The 25,419-nt window shown below is 45.6% G+C and overlaps 1 protein-coding gene across 9 annotated transcripts in view; it reads left to right on the top strand.

Annotated features, from left to right (window-relative positions):
* The window catches only part of MTMR3 (myotubularin related protein 3), a 69,780-nt gene extending 47,371 nt beyond the window's left edge, over positions 1-22,409 (top strand). For 2 of the 9 annotated variants that reach the window (XM_061603433.1, XM_061603434.1), the window contains exons 13-22: positions 1,072-1,183; positions 1,995-2,190; positions 3,246-3,431; positions 5,827-5,997; positions 8,476-8,621; positions 8,852-10,262; positions 14,488-14,598; positions 15,098-15,186; positions 17,511-17,537; positions 19,888-22,408. In XM_061603433.1, coding sequence (XP_061459417.1) covers positions 1,072-1,183; positions 1,995-2,190; positions 3,246-3,431; positions 5,827-5,997; positions 8,476-8,621; positions 8,852-10,262; positions 14,488-14,598; positions 15,098-15,186; positions 17,511-17,537; positions 19,888-20,059 — 2,621 coding nt within the window. In that variant the 3' untranslated portion in view covers positions 20,060-22,408. The other 7 variants (XM_061603441.1, XM_061603436.1, XM_061603438.1 and 4 more) reach the window with 7 other exon arrangements.
* The last annotated feature ends 3,010 nt before the right edge of the window (positions 22,410-25,419 follow it).

The following is a 25,419-nucleotide window of genomic DNA, read 5'->3' as shown; positions in this document are numbered from 1 at the left end:
TATGTATTTGAAATTCCTCCACACACCACGCCCTATGTGTGCAACTGAACTGGTATGTCCACCGCTATAGGTGCCACTTCCTGGTAGTAGCACATGGAGTAAAAATGTGCCACTGCTTTCATGCAGAGAGGGCAGGGTTGGAAGGGATAATACCTAAACAGGTCCTAGGTGTCATGAGCCCCACGGTTCCAACAGGGTCTGGGTTGGGATGTCAGCGTTTGACAGACAAGGAGGAATCAGAGGGTGTGAGTGAGCTGGGATAAATCAGGAGGACGAGGATCCAGCCCCCAGGGAACTGGGAAAGTCATCAACCAATTGGGAGGGTTGGAGGACAGGAGGAGAAGCTGGGGGGGAAGGTCACTGTTCTGTTGCCAAGGACTCAACACCACTTTTATTGTCATAAGTAGATACCACCACCACGCACATCTGCAAGCTCAGTATTCTGATACGGGATAAGAGTCCTGCAACTGAATTGTTGGGACATCTTCATTGCTATTGCCCATTCTTGAATTCTGGTCCTGCTCTTAGACTCTTTTATTGCATCCCCCGTAACCCGAGCCTACCGCTGGATGTGTATCATAGCCAGCACGAATAAAGTGCACTCTCTTACTTGAAAGTAAGAGCCTTTGTGGTGGTGTTTGAGACAGTGAGCCAGGGCACTAGGCATGCTGACTCTCTACACCACTCTTACTTTTTAACTCCTTCACTGTCATGGCCGAGTTGCCAACTAAGGGAGTTGACAGACTCATGTTCACTGGTGGTAACAATGAGTTTAAAGCCACTTCTACAGATAGAAGCCATTGTTCCCAGCATGCAGTCTGGTGGATCAGTAAGTTCATGTGTTTTCTTTATATTGTGTTAGAACAACTCTCTATTCTGTCATAACAATCACCCTTTGTTATGATGTTTGGAGTGCCTGAGAACCTCAGAGAATAGAGGAGGCAGACGGGATAACGGTGCTTAGCGCAGGCCACAGCTGCTGGTGTTATGTTTTTACAGTAAAGCTCCTTCATTCATTTTCGCTTCTGCCTTGTTTGAAGTGCCTTCTCTTCTGTTTCTGTTTTTTAACAGAGTATTATCCAAACTGTGAAGTAGTGTTCATGGGAATGGCAAACATCCATTCTATTCGGAAGAGCTTTCAGTCGCTGCGTTTGCTCTGCACACAAATGCCAGACCCAGGAAAGTAAGTGACATGAGTGAGCTCCATCTCTCCCCTCATCCCCGGTTTTCCCTCTGCACCCCCACCACCCCACTCCATATTAATAGTTATCAGTATTGTTGTTTTTAAAAATCTGGGCTCCTGCTGGGAGGAAGAGCGGGATATAAATCAAATAATTAATAAATAAATAATAAAAATCTAATCCTCGGCCCTTCCCATGGGCAACTGGTGGTCCACTGTGAAATCAGGATGCTGTACTAGATGGGCCATTGGCCTGATCTAGCAGGGCTCTTCTTACATTCCTCTTTTTGCTTTTTGTAATAAAAACATTTGCATGCCTCCCCCAACCTCATGCCTTCCAAATGTTTTTGGACTGCAGCAGTCACCAGCCTTAGCCAGCATGGCTATTTGGAGAGCACCAGATTGGCAAAGGCTGGCCTAGTTATTGGATAAGAGAAAATTAATCAACCCTTTACCCTCCCCCAGGCCTGTTGACCTTTGCTGTGTCCCACACAAAGCAGGAGTGTGCCCTAGAATGCAGCCAACACTTGCCCTTGCATTGTAGGGGAGGGTCATTTGGTGAATGAAGGGTGGGGAATTATTTGTCTTTCAAGGAAACTTATCTGCTGTTATTGATCTTGTCCTTAAGGAATCTTGGATAAGTTTCTGAGGATTCCTGGGAGTAGAGCGGGAAGAGCCACTGCTTTAGACAATATTGCATCTGAATGCAGATGAAAGAATAGACTCTCCAATTGCTACTTAAATTTGCTCAACCTACAGACTTCACTTTAACAGAACAAAGAGGTCAAAACCACTCTCCCTTGTTGATCTACAGCTGGCTGTCTGCTCTGGAAAGCACCAAATGGCTGCAACATTTGTCTGTGCTTCTGAAATCAGCACTTCTGGTAGTTCATGCAGTGGACAGAGATCAGCGACCTGTCTTGGTGCACTGCTCAGACGGCTGGGACAGAACCCCGCAGATAGTAGCTCTGGCTAAGCTGCTCCTGGATCCGTATTACAGGACCATTGAGGTTTGTGGCATGGGAAATAGCATTGCTGGGATGCCTCCAAATTTTATTTGAAAGGGTTCATGGTGCTGGCTCTTCTAAAGAAGAGCATCTGTGTCAGGTGTGGGGAACCTTTGGCCCACAGATGTAGCTTAACCACAACTCCCATCATCCCTGGCCATTGGCCATGATTGCTAGGGCTGATGAGAGTTGTGGTTTAGCTACATCTGGAGGGCCAAAGGTTCCCCATACCTGATGGATGTGCTTTCCTCCCTGAGGAGTGAACCACTGAAGAATAGACCTGGTGTCAATAATTGTTGTTTTATTTGTTTATCTGTTTAAATTAATATAGTAATACTTACATACTTACATTTTTTGTATTGCACTTGTACAACATAATGATGATATGTGTCTAAGAATGCATTTAATTATTTTTTATTCTGTTTTGCAATCGATCAGTAATATTATTTAATTTTAAATCATAAGCTGCAAGGTAATATTTGACATGAAAACCATTATGTGCATTAGCACAAAATTGTGTTAATTAGAAATTGAAATAAAAAATAGACCTGATGAGAAAAGAAAATGGATTTAATGCTGGGAGTTTTTTAGGATGCACAGGAGAAATATGAGTTTGTGCCCCCGAATGAAAGAGGCGGAATAAGGCAAGGATAGTTTTGGGTGTTAGTGATTGATTGATTGAATGAATGAATGAATGAATGTATGAATGAATGTATAACCCACCCTTCCTCCCAAAGGAGCCCAGGACAACAAGCATTAAAACAGTAAAAAAAGTCTTCAAATAGGATGACAGAGCGAGAGACACAGATCTGGTCCTTGGGACACTATCCGCTGGACATTCTTCTGCACAAGCCTCCTTGATATAAATGGGAGCAGCTCTATCATTCCCACGGGGCTTGCCCAAGAGGCCATCCTAGTGGAATTGACCCAATGTTGACCAATTGCTGGGAGAGGGAGACATTTGGGTTGTCCATCTCCCGCCCAGAATGTCTCAGTCCGGCCCTGTGGGACAGAAAGGACTCGAACTTGTGAATTTAATTACAAAGTGCTTCCCTCAGGGTTTCCAGGTGCTTGTGGAGATGGAGTGGCTGGATTTTGGCCATAAGTTTGCCGATCGCTGTGGCCACGGTGAGAATTCGGATGACCTGAACGAGCGCTGCCCGGTGTTCCTGCAGTGGCTCGACTGCGTCCATCAGCTCCAGCGGCAGTTCCCCTGCTCTTTTGAGTTCAACGAAGCATTCCTTGTGAGTTGAGTACTTTTACACGCTACTCCTAAAGCAACCATTTTTAATATATTGGAACACATTCATAGTTCAGCAATCAGGCAGGAAAGCAAAGCTTCCAAACCAAAAATAATAATGTAAAAATCTCTCACTGGGATCTGCTGACATGCTCACTGAGAAACCGGTTTGGTACGTTCTGAAGCATTGCTTAAACTCTGAATTATGTAATCACATAAGGGGTTGGCATTCAGGTGAAGTATTTCTACATGATAGATCAGTCCTGCATATTTGTGGTTTGGCTGGCAAGAGTGCCCCTTGCCAATGCCCTTTGACTCGGAGATAGTGGAACAACTTGCCCTTCAGCAGGAGGGCGGGAAGCCTCCACTCCCATCCTCTGGTGTCTTATCTGCTGTGGCAGCCTATGAAGGTACCCTTTATAGTGGGTGAGGTTTGTGATAGAAACATGTTTCCCCTTGAGAGGTTTTTACTAAACTTTCCAAATGCAATGAAGGCCATCTGAGGCGTTCTGCAGCTTAGAGCTGTTAAGACACTAGTGCTGAGGGATGTAGCGTTGCCTTTTTTCCATGCAGAGCACATGCTTTGCATTTAGAAGGTCCCAAGTTCAATCTCTGGTGTCTCCAATTACAAGATCTGGGGTAGAAGGGCTGAAAGAGAAACCCTTGCCTGAGAGAGATGCTACCAGCTACTACTGAACTAGATGGGCCATCAGTCTCACTTGGTATAAGGCAGGTTCATACTTTCATTTTGCTCTTCTTCAACTAGAATTGAATTAGAATTGAACTGAATTCAGTTCAATTCTTAATATAGATTAAACACTTAACCAATATTAGTGCACACTTGGTGTACAATTTAGCAAAACTCCTTTGAAGTTCCATCGATTTCAGTGGGAAAGTTAAGAGCACACTTAAAAGTGCATAACTTTGGTTGAGTCAAAGACAGCAGATAAAACGAGTTGAATTGACAGAAGCCAGAAATTTTTGTGAAAGGGTATACTGGGAAATAATTCACGGAACAAAAGGTTGTTTCCTCGAACAGTCAGCTTACCTTTGTCTACCAGCTCTGGTTTCAGCTAGAAAGGGAGGTTTTTATGCTACATTTTGTTGTTGTTGTTGTTGTTGTTCTTTAACTATTGTATCTTATTCTTTGTTCTGTAAGATGCCCAGAGGACATATGTGTATGGGTGGCTATAAAAATCCAGTAAATAAATAAACATAAGCCAATTGGCTTTACCATTTTTGTTTCCTGAATTCCACTAGCAAGGAGTTAGAATGAGGTTTATACAGAGCATCTAAAGTTAACATCACCTAAGAAGGTAGAGCATGCAAAAGGCTATTTACGTAGTTAAAGAGGCCAACCATTCCTAGAATTTCATTTTCTTCCATCTTCTTCCTGCCTACCTGTTCAACGTAGTCAATAGGACAATAAATGAGTTGGCTTTCATTTTTTTATCATCAAAAGGAGGCTACTGTGTTGATCATATTTGGGCCACATGTGCAAGCCAGCCACACAGCCCCCCCCCCCGCAATGTCAATGCCTTGAAGGAGACTAGCCACAAGAATCTGTAGCCATGTTTGTGATCACACAGACATTTTTCCCAGCTGTGATTGTAGGGATGGTTCCTACCCACTGCCAGCTGCATCCTTGCCCAGTCTGGTTCATACCAAGATTTCTCCATGTAATCTTGTACATGTGATGGATTGCTTGAAGAAAACAAGCAGCCATCTTGTGCAAACTAGCCCTCTCTTGGAAAATGCAATTAAAGAGAAAATATGCCTCAAGGCTTTGGAAGAAGGAGCCATGGAAGTGCAGCAAACGTTAGATGAATAATATTTTTTTTTCCTATGGTGGTGGAGGAGATCACTTAGATTGCTCCTCCCACTCACTCCAATAGGCAGAGGCTCTTGTCAGCCAAGCTTGTATAGTCCTGTGTGGGAGAGAACAACCTCCCTTGAGGCAGCCTATATCCTGCCTTCGCTTCATAAACTGGCTCAGGCTAGCTCCCACTTTTTTGCGTCTGTAGTCCTTTTTCCGTCTCTTTTCTGGCTCATTTGCCCCTGATTTCCTTCTGAGTCTTCGTTTTCTGGTTCTGTGTACATAAAGGTTTGTTTAGTTTTGTTTAGTTGCTTATGCAGGAGCTTGGCAAGATCTTGGTCCAGCTCAGGGGAGGTTGCCTTCTCCCATACAGGACTACACAAGCCTGACTGACAAGAGGATCTGCCTATTGGAGCGAGTGGGAGGAGCAGCTCAGCAGTAGATATCCTGCTACCACCTTAGCAAACAAATTTATCACAATAAGACCACCGTTCTTTTCTCTTCAAGAGTATTTGGGGGGGGGGGAGAGCGCCTCCTTTTCAGGATTATGTGCCAACAGTGATTTTGCTGTATTCTTATATAGGTGAAGTTGGTGCAGCACACATACTCTTGCCTCTTTGGTACATTCCTGTGCAACAATGCGAAGGAGAGAGGTGAAAAGCACACCCAAGAGAGGACCTGTTCAGTTTGGTCTCTGCTTCGAGCAGGAAACAAAGCCTTCAAAAATCTGCTTTACTCCTCCCAATCAGAATCTGTATGTACTTGTTTGTTTGCTTACATTTCTATAGGAGCTCAATATGGCGCACACAGTTGTTTTTCCTTTCCCATCCCCACAATGCTCCTGTGAGGAAGATTAGGCTGGGAGATAAGTGACTAGTCCAAGGTTATCGTGTGAGTTTCTGGACCGAGTGGAGATTTGAACTCCGATCTTTTAGTTCTAGTCTGACACTCCAACGCTGTACGACACTGGTATTGTTTCTTGTTCTCTGGAATATATGATTGATGTATAGCTGCAGTTCAGTGGAGGAACACATATTCTACTATATGAAACAAGAGTTTGGGTCTGAAGAGGGTAAAAGCCAGTATTCTGAGACAATATAGAACATTGCATTGGAGAAACCTTTGATCTGACACAATGGGTGCAATATGTTCCCGCACTGAATAGCCCAACTTTATTTAAGCCAAACAAGCTTCCAGTGCGACAGCACTCTGACAATAGCCTAAAGATGTATTCTGATCGTTGTTGTTGTTGTTATATTTATACCCCGCCCTTCCTCCCAGTAAGAGTCCGGGGGGGGGCAAACAAAAGCACTAAAAACACTTTATAACATCATAAAAACAGACTTTAAAATATATTAAAACAAAACATTTTTAAAAACATTTTTTTAAAAAGATTTAAAAACATCTTTTTAAAAAAAAGATTTAAAAACATATTAAGAAGCAATTCCAACGCAGACATAGGGCACAGTCCAGCTCAGAGCTTGGAAAAGTTACTTTTTTGAACTACAACGCCCATCAGCCCAATCCAGTGGCCATGCTGGCTGGGGCTGATGGGAGTTGTAGTTCAAAAAAGTAACTTTTCCAAGCTCTGGTCCAGCTATGTTCTCCTGTGCAAATCCCCCTGAAATGAGTGGGTGCCCAGAGATAATAGTCTGAAGGCCCATGATGCAGTTCTGCTAAGAACGTAAGAAGAGCCGGCTGGATCAGGCCAGTGGCCCATCTAGTCCAGCATCCTGTTCTCACAGTGGCCAGCCAGGTGCCTGGGGGAAGCCCGCAAGCAGGACCCAAGTGCAAGAACACTCTCCCCTCCTGAGGCTTCCGGCAACTAGTCTTCAGAAGCATGCTGCCTCTGACTAGGGTGGCAGAGCACAGCCATCATGGCTAGTAGCCACTGATAGCCCTGTCCTCCATGAATTTGTCTAATCTTCTTTTAAAGCCATCCAAGCTGGTGGCCATTACTGCATCTTGTGGGAGCAAATTCCATAGTTTATGCGCTGAGTAAAGAAGTACTTCTTTTTGTCTGATGCTGTCTGGCATCTTTGTGGAAAACACCCGGGAAGCAGCAAGTTACCTATGTACGTGGTAGATATGCCCTGCTACTATTCAAATCTATTTTCAATTCAAATCAAAAGAGCTATTGGGAATTTAATGAACTACAATTTTCCTACAGACCCCACAGCAATGCTGCTTGAACTCACTCAGTTGACTATAAACATTATCTAGTGATCTTCAGTTTACTAACAGCTGCAAAATTGGTTATGTCAGAAAGCAGTAAAACTCTAAGGCTACACAGTTGTGCAAACTCATCCTTGGTTTAACGTTGCTTGCAAACCCAAGAAATCTCATCCAACTGTATGTTTTGTGTTATGGGGGGGGGGGGGTTGTACCTTGCTAGGCAGAAAAACTGCCCTGAAATGCATTATTATCGTTATTTATTTTAAACGTATGGCGAGCAGCCCAGCTGTAAGACAGTTAGACTAAGGAAAGCCACCTGGTAATCCACATGTAAATCACTCTGAGCTCTTCTGAGGCAGAGAACAGTATAAGTTCAGTACATAAAATGAAACTTCGTGGCTGTACCACACTGTCCATCTACTTGTTGTGTTAAACTCAGATGCCATGTTAAGATAACTTGCATGGTATTGCGTGTTTGGATGAATTCCCAGTCTTCCCAATTATTCACCCTCTTATGAAATGGTTTGTCTACTTTCTAAATTAACGACAACTTGGTGGTTGAGAGCATGAGCAGTGAATTGGCAGGAGGGCTGTATCGATTGACTTGGGGTGGGCAAGCAAAGGTCATTTCAGTGAGAGTTGGAGAGGGCAAGATTCAGAGGCTTGCTATTGAATATGTTCAAGGTTAACTTGAAACTGCAAATTAAGATGAGGTGCAGGTCATCTCAATTACTAAATACATTTTAGACTCTCTCATACCACTTTACACAGTCATGGCTTCCTCCATCCCCCCAAAAATCCTGGGAACTCTCATTTGTTAAGGGTGCTGAGAGTTGTGAGAAGGCCCCCTATTCCACTCACAATTCTCAGAGTTCTGTGAGGGGAACAGGGGTCTCCTAACAAGTTTCAGCACCCCTAAGAAACTACAGTTCCCCCCAGGATTCTTTGGGGAAAGCCGGGACTGTTTAAAGTGGTATGATGGTGCTTTAAATGTATAGTGTAGGTGGCACCAAAGGGCTCACGGCATTCTCAGTAGTCTGTTGTTTCTCTCTCTCAGGTGCTGTATCCTGTGTGCCACGTGCGAAACCTCATGCTCTGGAGTGCAGTTTACTTGCCATGTTCTTCCCCTTCTACGCCTGCAGATGATACCTGTGCCCCTTACCCAGTCCCAGGTTCCAGCCCTGAAGATCAGCCTCTGGGCAGGTGAGCTCAAGAGTTCAGAAAGTTTAATGTAAGTAGATTTTTGGCATGTGAGGGAGGTGCCTCTCTCACTGTCCACGTGATTTAACAAATGGCAATTTTCATGAGTTGCTGGGAAAGCGTAGCAGCCTGTAAAAGGTGATCGTGTGCAGTCGTGATCGGTTGTTACGACAGGAAGAACGCAACATAATTAAAATTATTCTTAGTGGATTTTTTCTTTCTTTCCTCCCAAGGCTGCCAAAGACGAGGTCATTTGACAATCTGACAACGGCTGGTGACAGCAGCATGCCGACAACCAACCGGCGCAGTAGCGATCCCAGCCTCAATGAGAAATGGCAGGAGCACCGCCGGTCCCTGGAGCTAAGCAGCCTTGGGAACCCAGGAGACGACCCCTTCGACGGAGAATGCCTGGGCAGACAAGGCAGGATTCTGGTTGGAGCTGAGCTTTCGGTCGCTGTAGCAGAGGGACAGATGGAGAACATTTTGCAAGAGGCTACCAAGGAAGAAGGCGGCTTGGAAGAATGTGCGAGGGGCATTTTGGAAACCGCAGGTAAAGAAGGGGAAGAGGATGTTGTCGTGGATAAGGAAAGCAGGGCTGAAAACCTGGACACTACTGCTGATAAATTGTACGCAAAAGCTGAGCTGGATACAGTAACTTTATTAGACAATCCGGTTTCCAGCCCACAGGAGGATTTACAGGGTGCTTCTGAGCTTCAAGGACAACAGGATGAACATTTAGTTCTCCATAATGCTGTCCAGAAGCCGTCTCAGGTGAGGGAACTGCAGCCTGGATTTTTGGACAATACTGTAAATAGTAACATTCAAAGAGCAGAGGAGGACAGTGTTAGCAGGCTTTCTGTAGAGGTCAAAAGCCCCAATGGTACCCTCCAGCCTGGCCTCCAGTTTCCTGCCCTGTATGAGGCAGGAACATCAAACATGGAGAGCTCTACAGACACCTTAACGGAGAATGGAGTAAAGACAGAGCTGATCCAGAAAGTGTCTTGCCATTGGCTCCATCCCATGGACAACAGTGCTGATGAGCTTTCCCAAGCTGTCGAAAGTAGGCCTGAGAGAGAGGACTCGCTAGAGCTGCACAAATTGGCAGTGAACCTAAACAGGACTCCTACGAGCAGCAAGTTACATGACCCAATACCTTCACCTTGTGCCTTGCCTTTAGCTGGCTATAAAGAGATCGTGTGTAATGGAGAGCTGGAGCCTGAGAACAAGGTGACGGAGAATCCTGAAGGGTTCAGTGTTACCCAGAAATCCCCTGCACCAAACGGACACTGTGTGAACGGAGAGGAAGGTAGCAGGGTAAAGGCTTCCTTGAGCCGACAGGTCTCTGCTGCTAGCTGTAGCTCTGGCCCACTGCACCTGAGGAATCTGCACCACAAGTGGGTTCATGCTATCCCAGGCCGGCAGCAGACAGCAAACAGCCCAGACCAGCCTGCCCGGAGTCATCTGGATGATGACGGGATGCCAGTCTATGCTGATGTCATTCAGCAGCGCCTCCGTCAGATTGAAAGCGGGCACCAGCAGGAGGTGGAGACCTTAAAGAAGCAGGTGCAGGAGCTGAGGAGCCGACTGGAGAGCCAGTACCTGAACAGTTCGCTCCGCTTCAATGGTGATTACGGGGATGAAGTGGTAAGTAAAGCAACCTTCTGTGCCGCGAATGCGTGTTCCTCTGCGCAAGGAACATGGATGCTCTCTCCCGACCTTGCAGATAAGTCCACAAAAATGTCTGGCCTGTTTTTATATCCCACTTGCCCACAGATGTGTCATAAATGGCTGTGATACCTATCGATAACCTGGCCTGGGGGGGGGGGGGCAAAAAGAAACAGTCTTTTCCCAATTCAGAAATGCTTTTTTGCTTGGTCTCCTGGAGGTGATTCCTATTCATTGCAGGCAACTAGATGGCCTTGTGGGAAGCGATTCAGAAATGAAATAAATACATAATAAATGAGTGGCTAATTTACAAGCCTACTCCTGCTTTGTATGTGTGTTTTATATTACAGGTGACTAATCAGCAAAAATTGCAAAGCTATCCATGCTTTATTTGGTTGGGAAGGTCAGCTGTCTTGTTCAAACCATTGTATAAGGATTTCTTTATCTTTACACTGCATAAGGACGTCTTTACATTTGTTAGCAGAAGGTACCAAAAGCATTGCCACAGCAGAGCCTTCATGTGTTCCATCCCCTGTCCAAACCCATTGAAATGCCTATGCCCAATTTGGCCCTGTAGAGGGCTGCCGCAGTCCACTCTATGCCGGTTTCTGCATTTTCTTTTAAGTGACCATAAGGCCTCTTTCAAAAGAGCCGTCTCTGTTGCGTCATTTGTAACCTGTCGGTGGTTTTCAGGGGCAGTCAGTGGCTCTGTGTGTGAATGAGGGCAGGTGTTCATGGATGCTTGAGGCTGCTTCAGAGTTTAGAATGCATGGGGAACCTGTGGGTCCTCCACGTGTTATTGGACTCCAACTCCCATCAGCTCCAGCCTGCCTGGTCAGTGGCCAGGAATGATGGTATGTGTAGTTCAGCAACATCCAGAGGGCCCACAGGTTCTTCACCCCTGGTTTAGAAAATGCATGTGCAAGATGAAGCGTGAAAACAGGGTAAATCCTCACATGACATGCAATGGAGTAGATGTCTGTATGATCAGCTACTGGCAGTTCTTGGGCCAAATCCCTGCTCTGTTCTGCTTACCAAGACTATTAAAAGTCTCAAAGCCAGCTCCATGTCGGTGTGAGGCCTGTTCAAAAAGGAGTGGGCTATTGAAGGAGGTGAATAGCCAGCTAGCTAGCTAGCCATATGTCCTGTATTCTTTCCAGTGCATGCCGGGTGAGAGCGCATCCTGGTGGCTGATTGCCAGGGAGCAACTAAATGAGTCATTGAAGGGTGTGTGTGAGTGATGTTCATGGGTGTTTGGCAGGTAGGCTATTGGGCTTGTGGCTGGCTCTGGATCGGCCCTCCAGCCAATGCTGTTGTCTTTTTAAAGACTTTTGGACAGGGTGCAAAATGACATTGAGACTTAATTGCTGCCCAGTATACAGAATAGCCCTAACTCAGGGGTGGGGAACCTCAGGCCTGTGGGCCAGATGTGGTCCTCCAGGCACCTCTGGCCTTCTGGGCTCTCCCCAGGCCACACCAGCCCTGAGTTGCGTGTTTTTGCCTAACCGGAATGCATCCTTGAACTCTGATAATGTTTCTTGCTCGCCTGGATGGAGGATAGAGAGGTGTGTGTTGAAACCAGCCTACTGTACAAAAGAAAAATTAAACATTATGTTGCTGTGCCCACTTTTGTCTCTGGCACGTGATCCCTGGAAGGTTGCTGGAAAAGGAATGCAGCCTTAGGGCTGAAAAAGGTTCCCCGTCCCTGGCCTAAGGGAAAGCTCTTGTCACTTAGGCTTGTACTGCTCATCAGCTGGCGAGCATTTTCCTTGCATGGCCTTGAACTGTCTGAACCTGAGAGATTTGGCGGACAGTAGGGCACTGCCATGTACTTTATTTGAAGGGAAGGGGTGAGGTTTTTGAGGGCATCCCGAGCACACCTTACAGCCTAGACTGTTGCCATCCCCGTGCGTTCTCACTCCCCTTTGTGCTTCTTGGAATTATTCAGAAAGATGAACAGAAGAGGGTGCAAGTGAGAAAATTTTATCCTAAATAGCTTCAGTCCATTCTCAGCAGGAAAACCACTTGGAAAGGGAAACTTTGCTTTATTGCATGCCTTTTCTCTCTGAATTGGTTCCATCATGCCAGGAAATGGCTTGGGAAGTGTGCCAGAGGAGGAGGGTTCAAGCAACAATGAAATGTTTCATCGTTTTGCTCACAAGTTCCTCCATAGAGGTGGGATGTAGAACTTAGACCAGTCAGCAGGCCAGTTTGAGGCAGCGCGGGGGGGCTGTTGGCCCACCTGAGTAGAGTCCCTGTAAAAGTAGTCACTGACCAGGGTTACATCTACGACCAAAATGTGTTTGGGTTTCATGCAGAAATGGTGTCCGTTTGTGTTCCATTGAAAGGATTTGCTATTTATTTCTCTCTGAGGCCACAGTAATCTCAGATTTGGTCATGGTTGAGAACTGGCATTTATTACGGTCTTCTGGACAAACATCAGTTTAAACAAGTTTGTACCAGTGGAGTTTTTATTTTAATCAGTTCTCAATCCAAGGACTGCAAGTGATCTCCGGGTTTTTTCAATTTGTGCATTAATTTTTGGATAGATATATTGGCATAAAGGAATTGCAGGTTATGCTTAGAGAGTTCGTTTTTAAAAAACTTAAAAGACTTCAAACAAGGTCCTAGAAACCAGCTTGATGGGCATGAGGATAGTTGAATTCCCAAAGGAGTCTGGGTTGCTTTCAAGACAATGCCCTGTACAGACACCAGCAACTTAAAAGAGGAGGGGAATACCATCCTCCCTCCTTGCACCTAGAAACCCACGATTGCTCTGTTTGGTAGAGGAGGATTTTAATCTACAGGAGGCATTGAGGATATCCAAGACATTTTATCCTTGCATGTCTCCAGTAGAGCAGTTCTCACAGAGGACAGTTTGCTGCAGATTGAAGCTGTCTCTAGCTCAGGCGTAGGGAAATTTAGGCCCAGTGTGGCCCTCCAGGATGCTGTCTGGCCCTCAGAACTATTCCCGGGCCATGCCAGTTCCCCAGACCACACCCCTCACTGGCCCTGCTCTGCACTTTCCTCAGGTGCTCTTGACTGGCTTGAATGTATCCTTGAACTGTGATAAAATGCCTCTTGCTTGCCTGAGGGAGGCTGGAGAGCGAGTGAGTGTGTATGCGTAGAAACCAGCTTTTGCGTGACTGGAATGTAGAAAGTGAAGGGTCACAACCCTTGCTCTACCCACTTTTGCCTCTGGCTGTGTCTGCCACTGGCATGCGGCCTCCCAGAAAGTTGCCCATGAGAGAATGTGGACCTCAGGCTGAAGAAGTTCTCCACCCCTTCTCCAGACTGAGAATTGCTGGGGTATGTGGGGTGTCAATGCCAGCTCCTTTACCCAACTCACAGAGCCTGCAAGATGAACGAGGTGCACCAGCCGTCGTCTTGTTAAAAGTCTTCACATTCTCACCCCAAAGAGGGATGCCTGATGGCCACTGCTGCCACATCCTTTCTCCTCTGTTGCCTCCCCCAAATTGCCTGATAACCGCTTCTAAATTCTGCATCTGGAGGGAAGTTTATACACCGCTGTTACTCTAGTTCAGGAGTGGGAACCCTTTGGCCTTCCAGATGCTGCCAAATTAAAACTCCCATCAGCCCCAGCAAGTATGGCCAATGGCCAGAGATTATGATAGCAGTTGTCGTTCAGCAACATCTGGAGAAGAGTCAAAGGTTCCCCACTCCTGCTCTAATTCAACCCCACTGCCTTCCCTGTGCCCCATAACTACTGCTATGTGGCTTAAAAAACAACCAGTCTTCCTTCGTGGTGGGACACTCGGGTGCTGTCTAGGATGCACAATTTGTCAAGCTAGCTGGAAACCAAAGTACTGGAACTTTTGCAGGGTCTTATTTACCCTGCATAACTGCGTCTTCTTGCTCTACATTACATACCCCTTATGTAATACTCCGTAAAGGTTATTTCAGCACCTCAGTCATTGCCAAAATATACAAGCCTTGAAAGTGTTGCCATCAAAAACACTTGCCCATGCTTGATTTGCAACTTTTAATTTTAGCAGTGAGTTTGGGATTTCTGCTTTGCAGAATTTATAAGGAAATTGTAGAAGCAGCATCGCCACCCCACCCTAATCTTATCATCCCATCTCTGAGCAAGAGAAACACAAGAATTCCCTGTTCTCAACTGTCTAATCCGTGTTCTGAATAGGTTGGGAGTAGGTCCTGTTCAGTTGTGTTTGTTTGCCAACAGACTTCAATACCTGACTCGGAAAGCAATCTGGATCAGAACTGTTTGTCTCGCTGCAGTACAGAGATTTTCTCTGAAGCCAGCTGGGAGCAGGTGGATAAGCAGGACACAGAGGTACAGGCAAAGTCCAGCTCCGTGGCCTCCCTCTCCCTTTCCTTGCATCAGCACCTGCTACTAACCACCTGGCTCTCCTCTGTATCCCTTTGGTCCTGACACTGGTCTCTTCAAATCTTCCCTCTTGTCCCTGTTGTCTCTGATACTTTTAAAATATCTGTACCTGTGCCAAAAAGGCCCTTGGCTGTCAGTTGTCTGTTTCCGGACTCGCACTGGGAAATGATGAAAGCATTTCCTAGACTAACACACGCAATGTCAATGTGCTTGGCTTATGCAGCTATGTAAGTACACAAGGAAGTCGAGGAACTTTGCTCTGGTTTTCTCTGACATTGTGAAAATTTGGTGTTTGGGTTGCTCGACGAGAAGATTCTTCTCATTCTTTGGCTGAAAAAAAAGAGGGGGGAAAAGCAATTCTTTCCTTCCTTCACCTCTACTTTCTTCAACAAGCTTTTCAACCTGTGGAGCGTTGGTGTATTTAAAGCTCTGTCTCTGTTCTCAGGTGACACGATGGCTGCCTGATCACTTGGCTGCACACTGTTATGGCTGCGACAGTGCATTCTGGCTCGTCAGCAGGAAGCACCATTGCAGGTAATTTGGGCTGAGCGGAATGGTGGAGGATGCAGAGGCCCTAATTTCATGCCATGTCCTGGAGCGGCTCCTGCGCCCGTCAGCCTCTGGCTTGTATTTTTCCTTAGCAGAGCCGCTGTCCATCAGAACATACCAACCATACACTCTGGTGCTGCACCAGGTGTGAGCTTCTGCTCCATATCTCTCTCCATGCAAAATCAGCCATATTCTCTCTCTGGTTGATGACAGAGGGGCTTGACTTTCAACAAGCTATGTTATAAAATGTTGCCACACTGTCTAAACTCAATTCCTTTTTCAGTGCTTCCAACCCATGAAAAATAATAATAATAAATACCACATTCTTAGGCTGCATACATTCCACACGTTTAAAGCACATTTCCCCCTTCCCAAAGACTCCTGAGAACTGTAGTTTTCCTCTCACATAGCTCTAATTCCCAACACCCTTAACAAACTCAAGGATGTCTTGAGGGTTGGGGAATGTGCTTTAAATGTGTGATGTGTACGCAGCCTCCGCCTTTGAGTTTATGTAGCACATTTCAAAATGCATCATATAGATTATTTCAAGGAACCTTTACAACAGTCTTGCAGTATGTGTCAGGATTGCTATCCCCATATTTCAGATGTGGAGCTGAGGCTGAGAGAGACTTGACTGTGGCCACCCACTGAGTTCATGCCAATGGTGACATATCAGAGCATAAGAAGAGCCGGCTGCTGGATCAGGCCAAAGGGGGGCCATCTAGTCCAGCTTCCTGTTCTCTCAGTGGCCAACCAGATGCCCCAATAGGAAGCCCTCAAGGTGGACCTGAGTGCAGTTTGAACCAGAAACTACCTGGCTCACATTCTGAGGTTGCAACGCTCTGCATCTCACTTAGCTTCAAACAATTTTAGAGTTGTCCTTGATGGCATTAACACACAACTTCCTGTGGGAGCTGCTTCATTTGTACTCTCTTGCCTAATGGAAGAGCTGAGCTGATCCAATCGATAAATGAACATTTGTTGTACTTTCCCAAAGGTCTCCCTTTGGAGGACACAGGTCTTGTTGCTTCCGATCTAAAGTACTAGAAGAGCACGTCAAGCTTGTATGCACCAGATTATTATTAGTGGTATTATATTATAATTTGCATCCCGCCCTTCCTCCCAAAGAGCCCAGGGTGGAAAACATCAAAATGTTTAAACACAATTTAAAATAAAAAAAAGATATTTAAAACATTTAGAAACAATCATCTGAAAACATTTAAAAGCAATTGCTTACCCTCACCACTACTAATTTCCACACTGGCATGCCCGATATCTATTAGCCATCAAATGCCTAGGTAAACAGGAATGTCTTTTAAATTTCTCTTGAAAATCACTAATGAGGGAGACAGATGCACCTCACCAGGGAGGAAATTCCACAACTAGAGAGCCACCACTGAGAAAGCCATGTCACAGGTCAGTGCTAATTAGGCAGCAGCTAGAGGCAGCACCACCAGCAGGGCCTCACCTGCCAATGAAGCTGAGGAGGTTGGCATCCCAGTCTTCATAGTGGGCTTGCTTGTCTCATTGTCTCATGCTGTCTTGTTTCCAAGCTAGCAGCATTGTCTATGCTCTGCCTTATATTCTGTATCCTCTGCTGTGAACTCAAGGTAAATCACCTCACAGATAGTGTTCTTTTACCTTGTGTTAAAATCTTTTAGCAGAGCTTTGGAGAGCATTGGAAATGTTCCATATTATCATTTCATCTTCTAAACGTCTTAAGACTGCACCATGCTGTTCTTCTTAGCTGAGAAGGCTTAAACAGAACAAGTAGGAGCTGACTTTGAGGTCTGATTCATCTTGCATCAGTGGGTGTCATATCCACTCCCTATCCACTATTTAAATAGTGTTTGCCAATCTTTGATTTCTGAGGCACGCTTGCTTTATATTAACATTGGAGGCATATATCTCACATATTACCCCACCCCAAAAAAACTTACTTCCTAGAATAAGAATGAACTGTTCTCAGTGATGGCCACTCACTGTGTTTCTGCAGGAGTCATTGCCCTTGGCATGCCTCCTGAATGGAAGAAGGTGGGCCCAAAGAAATAAATTATGCAGAGGTACAGTAGGCAGCCTCTTCTGCAGATAGGTAGTTGTTGGGCATAGGAGCCCTTTAAGTTCATTTCTCACAGCACACTAGCCATTTTTTTGTTTAAAAAGTAGTTCTGCATTACCCTCTTTCAGGCTAGAAGGAAAAGCTAGTGGTCTCGCCTTGCCATTATTGTTTTTTTTTAGAAAAGACTTCTCTGGTTTAGTCTCCCCGCTGATTTAGTCTCTCCTCTGAGCTTTTTCTCCGATCCTTGCAGGGACCCTGAACGTGTTGATCAGACTTGGTGAGCATTTGCAACAGCCTCTGTTGTCTTCCTGCTTTTCACTGATAACACCTCCAAACTAACCTTTGAACCCTCCCCCTCCCCTGCACTCCTCTTACCCATAACTTTTTACACCCAAGGTGAATGACAACAGCCCTGTTGGACCCTGAGGTCTGTGGGCCCCTCTTTTTCACACTAAATTAAGAATCCAGCCTTTCTTGTTTGTGTGTTTCATACTCTCTACTGCAGCTGTGGCTAGCACACAAGTGGCTTACCTCAGAAGTGTTTCACTTATAATAGCAGGCAGTTTTTACCTGAGAAGTGTTTCACTTATAATAGCAGGCAGTTTCTTTGCATTTAGCAGTAGCAGCCAGTATGGTGGGGCGGAGCTGCCTTCCCAACACCAAGGTCACAGCAGCTTCCCTGCTAGGATGGCAGCAGGGCCAGTGTGTCTGCACAGCGCTGCCATGGTAAGCCGCAGTGCTAGGAAAGCAGGTGTCAGGAAGGAGCTCCACCCCTCCTGCCGTTAACTGGCACTTTGTCATGAACAAATTATTTTGGCCTTTTTTCTGTTTAATTTGGTATTATGGCGACCTGGTGGTTGTTGGGGATTTCTCGAGCAATGCGGTAAGAGAACCTGAGCAGTTTCCTAGGAAGGAGGAAAAGGCTGAAGCAAGCTTTCATGAAGGGCTAATGGGCAGTAAATAGCAGTTGGCTAGGGAGGAGTGTTAGGGTCTCCTCTGCTAGCCAGGTGGAACATGACACTGACAATGAGCTCCAGGAGTCTGGCAAAAAAAACCCAAACCCTGAGATGGATATGGGAGCCTGTTTGGGGACAAAGTGTTCCCGTTTGCAAAAGATCCGAACAGATATACCCGGCAGGAAAAAAATTGCCATAAATAGCCTCTCTTTCTCTAAATCTCCAGGCGCTCCTCTCAGAAGGAAAGATTAGTCTTCTGTTGGCAGCAAGGGTCCTGTTGGGAACGGTCATCCTTCCAAAGCCTTTGCCATGAGGGCATTTGAATGGTTTTTCCATAGAGTGGTCTTCGATGGTGTTGAAAGTTTTCTGTCTTGCTGCTTTTTCCTAATAGCAGTGTCTGATGGAGTCCATAAGAAGGCTTCCAAATTAGCAGCCCAAGTTGTAGTGTGAGTGAGTTTCCCTAGTGTGAAGATTAGAGCTTGATCTCTGGAGGCTGCTTTGCCAAGCTAGAAGCTTGTGAGATGAAAAAGAGGGTTTCCTTTTGCTTCGCACTACATTGGCAATTAACATAATCTACTCTTTAAATCAAGCCTTTGAGATATTCCACGAGGTCTTTCTCTCCCGCCAGTTGCCTCTCATCTCCCTCCATTAAGGTGTGCTAGAGAGACGCAGATGTAACAAACTGCTGTATAAAACACTTGGCAAAGCACAGATCATCTGAAGTGAGGTGGGGGAAAAGTTCTTACTTAATGGTTGCCTAGATTTGGAGGTCGGGGATTATGAACCAGGGACTTTGTCAGTTTACGCTGTTCAGGATTCAGTTTGGGAAAAGCAAAGGTATGAGAGCAAAAGGGTGGGATTGTGGTTTCTAATGGCCCACACACATGCTCTCACACACACCATTCCTGCCCAAGGTGCATGTGCTATTACAGCCCTGCTGACTGACACCTGACAAATGTGTCAGCTGTTGCATCGCTCACTCGTGGCATGTGGGCTGCATCTTCTGTGGCTGCTCACTTGCGTGGCTTTGCATGGTCCCTGTAGACTCGCACTTTGTCTGTGCTGAAAGATGGTGCTATTGTAGCTCCTTTGAGTTGCAGCTGGCTCACTCTGGCTTCCGTAGGCTTTTTTTTTTTTTTTAAGGAGTTGACTGGCTTGTCAGTCTTCAGAGCCCGTTTTTACTTTACTTCTCTTTGGGAAGCAGTAGCCAGGAGCAGATGAAAGCATAGCTGAAGTGCTCCGTTCCACTGATAATAGGCGCAAAAGACATCTGTGGCTCAGAGTCCCTTTTCACCCCTCCAGGTCACCATTTCTGGGCTGGGCTGACATCATGGCACCATGACCATCCCATGGCACCATGACCATCCCATGGCACCATGACCATCCCATGGCACCATGACCATCCCATGGCACCATGACCATCCCATGGCACCATGACCATCCCATGGCACCATGACCATCCCATGGCACTCTGACCCAGTGCAAGTTGCAGGAGGAGGGAACTTAGTCCTCCATTACCCATGCCTGGTTTTTTGGCAACTAGCCCAAAGGGTGTGTGTTGTTTTTTACCTTTTTCTGCAAGCACTAAGTTAAGTCCTGTACTGTTGTGGAAACTGCATTCCCGAGTTGCAAATTTACTTGCATTTCTTCTCTTCCTGTTCCTGACTGAAGGAATTGTGGGAATGTCTTTTGCTCCAGCTGCTGTAACCAGAAGGTGCCAGTCCCCAGCCAGCAGCTCTTCGAACCCAGCCGGGTCTGCAAATCCTGCTACACCAGCTTGCATCCCGGTAGCTCCAGCCTTGACCTTGAACTGGACAAACCCATTGCTGCCACTTCAAACTGAGGCTCCAGCCTGGAAGGAAAGCTGGGAAGAGACTGCACTGCCTCTCCCAGCTCAGCAGATCACGCACATTTCTCAGCGGACTGAAGGTGGTAGGACTGGAGGAAGCCTTGCACTCTGGAGTTGGGAGGACGGAGGACTTGCTCAGAAGGATGGGATGTCGGGGGGGTGTTGGTGGAGTGGAAATCCCTCCTTTCCAGCAGTTAATTCCCAGTTTCATTTTCATCCTCCTCATGTAAATTTTGTGTGGATTTTTGCTGGAAGACCATGAGAAGAGGGGCTGGGCTGGAATCTGTCCCCCCTCCCCCCCGCACAGATGTTTTCACTGCCCTGCTGTCAAACTGTGCTGCAGACCTATGATTCTACCGTGCTGAGAGGAGAGAGGAGGGGTAATCAGTCCAGAGACTTTGTGAATACCTGTAGTGTCAGTGCTAGTGCTTTTCAGTCACTCCTGTTCCTTCCCAACAGCTGACTGCTGTTTGGGAAAAGTTGTTGCTGCTAGAAGAAATGGGAGCTGCCTTCTCAAACAACAAAAACAAAAAACTCTCTCCCTCTCTGTTCTTAGAGTGGGCTTAGTTAACCTTGCTGCACAAATGGGGGTGGACAGGCGGGGGGAATTGGTTGCAGATCTCTACATTGGGCACTTCCTGTTTTTGGCCGACTTGTGGCTTGAAATGGGTGGGAATCAACTGGACCACTGTGGCTGAAGAAAGTGTATGCTTGTCTGAGGGAAGCGAGAGGGGAAGGGGGGTCGGAGAGGCCAATCTTGTTCAGGGTTGTATTTTGAAACTGGCACCTCAATGCGTAAGACTCTTGGCATGTGCAATTCATTATAAAAGAATTGGGATTTGGGCTTGTTAGTAGCTGTTAAAATATCTACCCTTGCCCCATTTTTAAAAAATAGTTTACACGGAAGGCAGAGCTGCGTCACTGCACTGGGCAGGCTGCGTTGCAAAGTCAGACGACGCTGTCGGGCAGGCTCCCCCCCCTCAGGAGACCCCCAAAGCAAGTAGGGATGGCTTTGATTTATAGAAGGGGAGCCAGTTGGTCAGTGAAGACTGCTTTGCTGCTGCCCCAAAACTAGGGCATTTTTAACCTTTTAATACAGAAGACACAACTCAACCAAAACAAACTTATGTGCCCTTTACATTAACATCACTTTTCTACTGTTGGTCTACAAAGATTTGATTGAGTCCTCATTTTTTTATATATATATCCCCACCCCCCAAAAAATCCCTCTGTTTATAGTTTTGGGGGTGGGGGGGAGAGAATACCTATTTTCCACAACTTACCGCCTAGGCTAAGCTGAAGCAGCTTCTACCTTAATTATACCATCAAGTAGTGATGTGCTTCTATTTTCCTCTGCCCGGAGCTGGAGAATTTGGGCCTTTATCACACAGCTGCCACTTGAAACTGCCTCTGCTTAATGTCTTCTCCATGCCACCAGTTCATGTGCAGCACTGGCCTCCGTATGGTTCTTACACATTGTGTGCGCAGCTTCCACACTGGAGCCGGCAACTGACTGGAATGTGTGGCGCTGTCATGAAATCTCTCCGCAGTGTGTCAAAACCAGAAGGTGGAAATGTGTGTTCAAAGGAGCAACTTGGAGAAGAAGAGATTCCACACAGGTCGTTTCAAGCAGCAACTGTGTCGACTAAAAAAAAAAAGATGCAAAGTTACAATTAATTCATTGCCAAGAGAGGGAATATAAAGACGGCGCTTTCTAAAGCGAAGTGTAGAGTGTCTTGGAATACCTGATAGAGGAAAGACCTGTCAGCATATTTATTATGTTTCCTTGTTCTTTGTGAAAAGGTGCATGTGTTGCTTACAACACAGCACTTGAGAATGAAAATTGAGTTTCCAGGAAGCATAGGAAGGCTAACTGGGGACATACCTTCTCAGCACTCCTTGTTTCTTCCAACTGGGAGAAGACGTACTGCAAAGTCTTAATTCCAGTTTGGCTTTTTTATATAAAATGGAATGTTCTGGGAATATGCAGCAAAGGTGCGTAGAACAGTTCAAAGTTTAGAGGAGAAAGTTGGAACAGTCAAAGGAGGGGCCACCAAGAGCTCATCGGTACTTTGCCATTAAAATGGGTGAGTAGAAGAGACATGTTTTTGAAGGGAAATGGTATTGTGACACACTGCAGCGCTGTGGTTTTTATGGTACAAGTAGAGGGTTGACAACCAAGGTCTAATATTCTGCAGTTCATAACGACAGGTGCCAAGAGGTTCTGATACGGGTTTGGGGGGGTCTGTGATGTACAGTGTGAATAAACGCTTGCAACTCTTCGTCTTTTTGATCAATGGAGCACTTTTTATTACTCTTCTTTCTTTATATGTAACGTGTGTGTGTGTGTTAAAAAACCCTCTTCTCTCCTAAACAGGAGCGAAGTTACTCCTTTATATATTTTTTGCTTTGTCAAAGCAAGACATAAATAATTTAGAATTGGTAACTATATAAATAAAAGCGAATAAAGTTTAGGGTTTTGCATGGGAGCACTTGCTGACCCACTTCCTATTTTTTTCCATCTGCCCCATCCTTTAGAAATGAGTTGTAAGCCCAGGAAACGGAGGTGGAATGGGTGGCTACATTGCCCTTTGTGCTGGTTTGGATGGAGGGGGTGAGTAGCACCAGAGCCCTTGTTCCCTTTAGAAGCAAACTGATCTCTTGGAGGGTTTACCAGTACAAGAAGTCCTTGCTGTTGCTCTTGTGTTCCTGTTGTTGGGGAAGAACAAGCAAAGAACCTTTTCAAGCTTCTTCAAATGTCTGTCTTCATTGCAGTGCCATTTTAAAGCTTGATCTGAAGGGCTTTAACCTCCCAGACAGGCCAATGGAAGAAAGTCCTATTTCTGCCACCTTACATCTTATTTTTCTGCATTGGTTAGAATAAGGTTCCCTGCATTCCTGCCTCTGGGAGCAGATTCAGTGGAGGCCAGAAGGAAATCTGTTAATCATCCTCCTGGCCAACCTGTGGAGTTTCAGAAATTTTAAACCCTCTTTCAGGATTTGGTGAGGTGGGGACTTGAATCAGTTTCCTCTCCGAGAGTCCAGTAGCACCTGTGGATGGATATCTTGACTAGGGTTTGAAAGTGAGCTCGCTGTACAAATTGCTGCCGCATGTGTGTTACAAGAGGCACCGGTGTACTGCATGGCTGCACCTTTCATGGTTCACACAACAAAAGAACACTGCATCAGTGATTGTGTATTCTGCTTGAAGTGTGTTTGCTACCTCAGCGGCAGGGGACAGATGGGTGGGATATGTGGCTTTAAACTCGGAGCACAGAAAAAGTTGCTTATCATGCCATTTGTCTTTTTTTCCTTATGCCCATTTATTTATTTAGTATTTGATTTATATCCCGCCCTTCCTCCTAGCAGGAGCCCAGGGCGGCAAACAAAAGCACTAAAAACACTTTAAAACATCATAAAAACAGACATTAAAATACATTAAAACAAAACAACTTTAAAAACTTTTTTTAAAAAAGCTTTCAAGACTTTAAAAAAAAAGATTTAAAAGCATATTGTTTAAAAAAAAAGTTTAAAAGCATATTAAAAAGCAATTCCAACACAGAAGCAGACTGGGATAAGGTCTCAACTTAAAAGGCTTGTTGAAAGAGGAAGGTCTTCCGGGGGCACTGAAACGATCACAGAGATGGCATCTGTCTAATATTTAAGGGTAGGGAGTTCCACAGGGTAGGTGCCGCCACACTTTACTCCCTTTAAGCAACCCAGCTATGTATCCTTGAATAAACCTAGAGCTCTTCCTGGTACATTCCTTTCATCTGCTCTGTTTTGGCAAGACTCTCCATGGTTTAAACCCTTCTCTGCCGTTCCTTCTGAGAATGCCATCACTGTCTTTCTACAAAGGCCAGCCTGCTCGCCACTGAAAACCATCTTGCAAGTGGGAGAGGCTTGATAGGAAGCATTTGTTGATGTGGCAAGTCTTCAAATGCAAGATGATGCAGTGATCCATAGTCTTTTGTTGGTGTGGTACGGCTACTTATAACCACTCCTCCCAGGATTCCTATGCTGTTCAGCAAGAGCAGGTAACACCCATCTGGCTAGATGAGCTGGCTTTCCACTTGTTGAATCGTCATGAATATTCTTATAAAACCAGCCCTGGCGTTTGGGATTAAAGCTTAGGGGCTTGCAAAGTAGGATGGTTCCTTGAGTTAAAATGGGTTGTTTGCTGCCCTCGGCTGCTTCAGGGAGAAACGCAGGGTATAAATAAAATAAAGTTGTGCAGGCAAAGACAGAGCCTTCAGAACTTATTAGTCAGGATGAATACAGAGAGAGTGTGCTATATATAATTTTGCCCTGTTCATTTGCAGGTAATTTTTAGCCAGTGTATCTTGGGCCATATCCTTTCTCACAAACACTGGGTATTGTTTATGCCCCTTGTAAACATAACACCAGAAGACCCCTGCCCAATCAGATCAAAGGCCCTTTCCCAATAACGGCCAATCAGGTGCCTCTGAGAAGCCCACCACCAAGGCAACAGTCCTCACTTACCCACGCAGAACATACCAAGAGGCACGATACCTTTGAACCTGAAGGGTGCACATAAGCCGTCATGACTAGTAGCCACTGACAGCCTTATCCTCCATGAATTTCTTTAATTTCCCTTTAAAGCCATTTTAAGCTCTAGTGGCCAACATCACATCTAGTGGTATCAATTTCTTTTCCCAAAATTTTTAGGCAAGAGCTTGCTGCATGCAGAGAACTTGTCACACTGCAAGCGTCAATGCCACCTGTCTTTGCAGATCAGGTTTGGTTTATATTCCATAATGAGCTTGTTGGTTTTGCCAAGCCGTCTTCATATACTTGTAATGCCATGAACTCGCAGGTACAGGAATAGCTTAAAAGACTGTTCAGTTGTGACTTGCACCCATGGATTGCCTCTCTGGGCTCCTATTGGAAGGATGGGTTATAAATCTAATCAATTATTAATAATAATAAATAATTGCATCCAGCCTTGGGCTCGTGCACTCTTCCCTCATGGTTGATGGAAGTTAGATGAAAAGAGGAGACCCTACTCACTTGAATGCAGGATCTCCTTGTTCATAATGAATGTCATCTCGGTGGTTGCAGGGAAGGAAACTCTTAGGAGCAAGACCTGCTTCTTGTCTCATGCTCTCATTTGAATAACTGGTGCCTTACTACATCAGGGTCAAGGTCCACTTAATCTAGCATCCTTTGCAAGAATTGCAGCCACCAACGGGTGCTAGATGAATCCAGCAGAAACTTCCCAGTGGCCTGTGGTCTACTTCTGCCAACATCTGGCCAAATGTATACTTGTGTTGTCCAGGATGCATTTTGGGTGGCACTATCTGCCTGCGCAGGAAGAGCTGAATTGCTTTGGG

This window comes from Rhineura floridana, chromosome 19, assembly GCF_030035675.1.
Source record: "Rhineura floridana isolate rRhiFlo1 chromosome 19, rRhiFlo1.hap2, whole genome shotgun sequence".
In the NCBI taxonomy this organism is placed as follows: domain Eukaryota; kingdom Metazoa; phylum Chordata; class Lepidosauria; order Squamata; family Rhineuridae; genus Rhineura; species Rhineura floridana.
The sequence above is the reverse complement of the archived record's forward strand: the minus strand, read 5'-3'. Positions and strand labels throughout refer to the sequence as shown.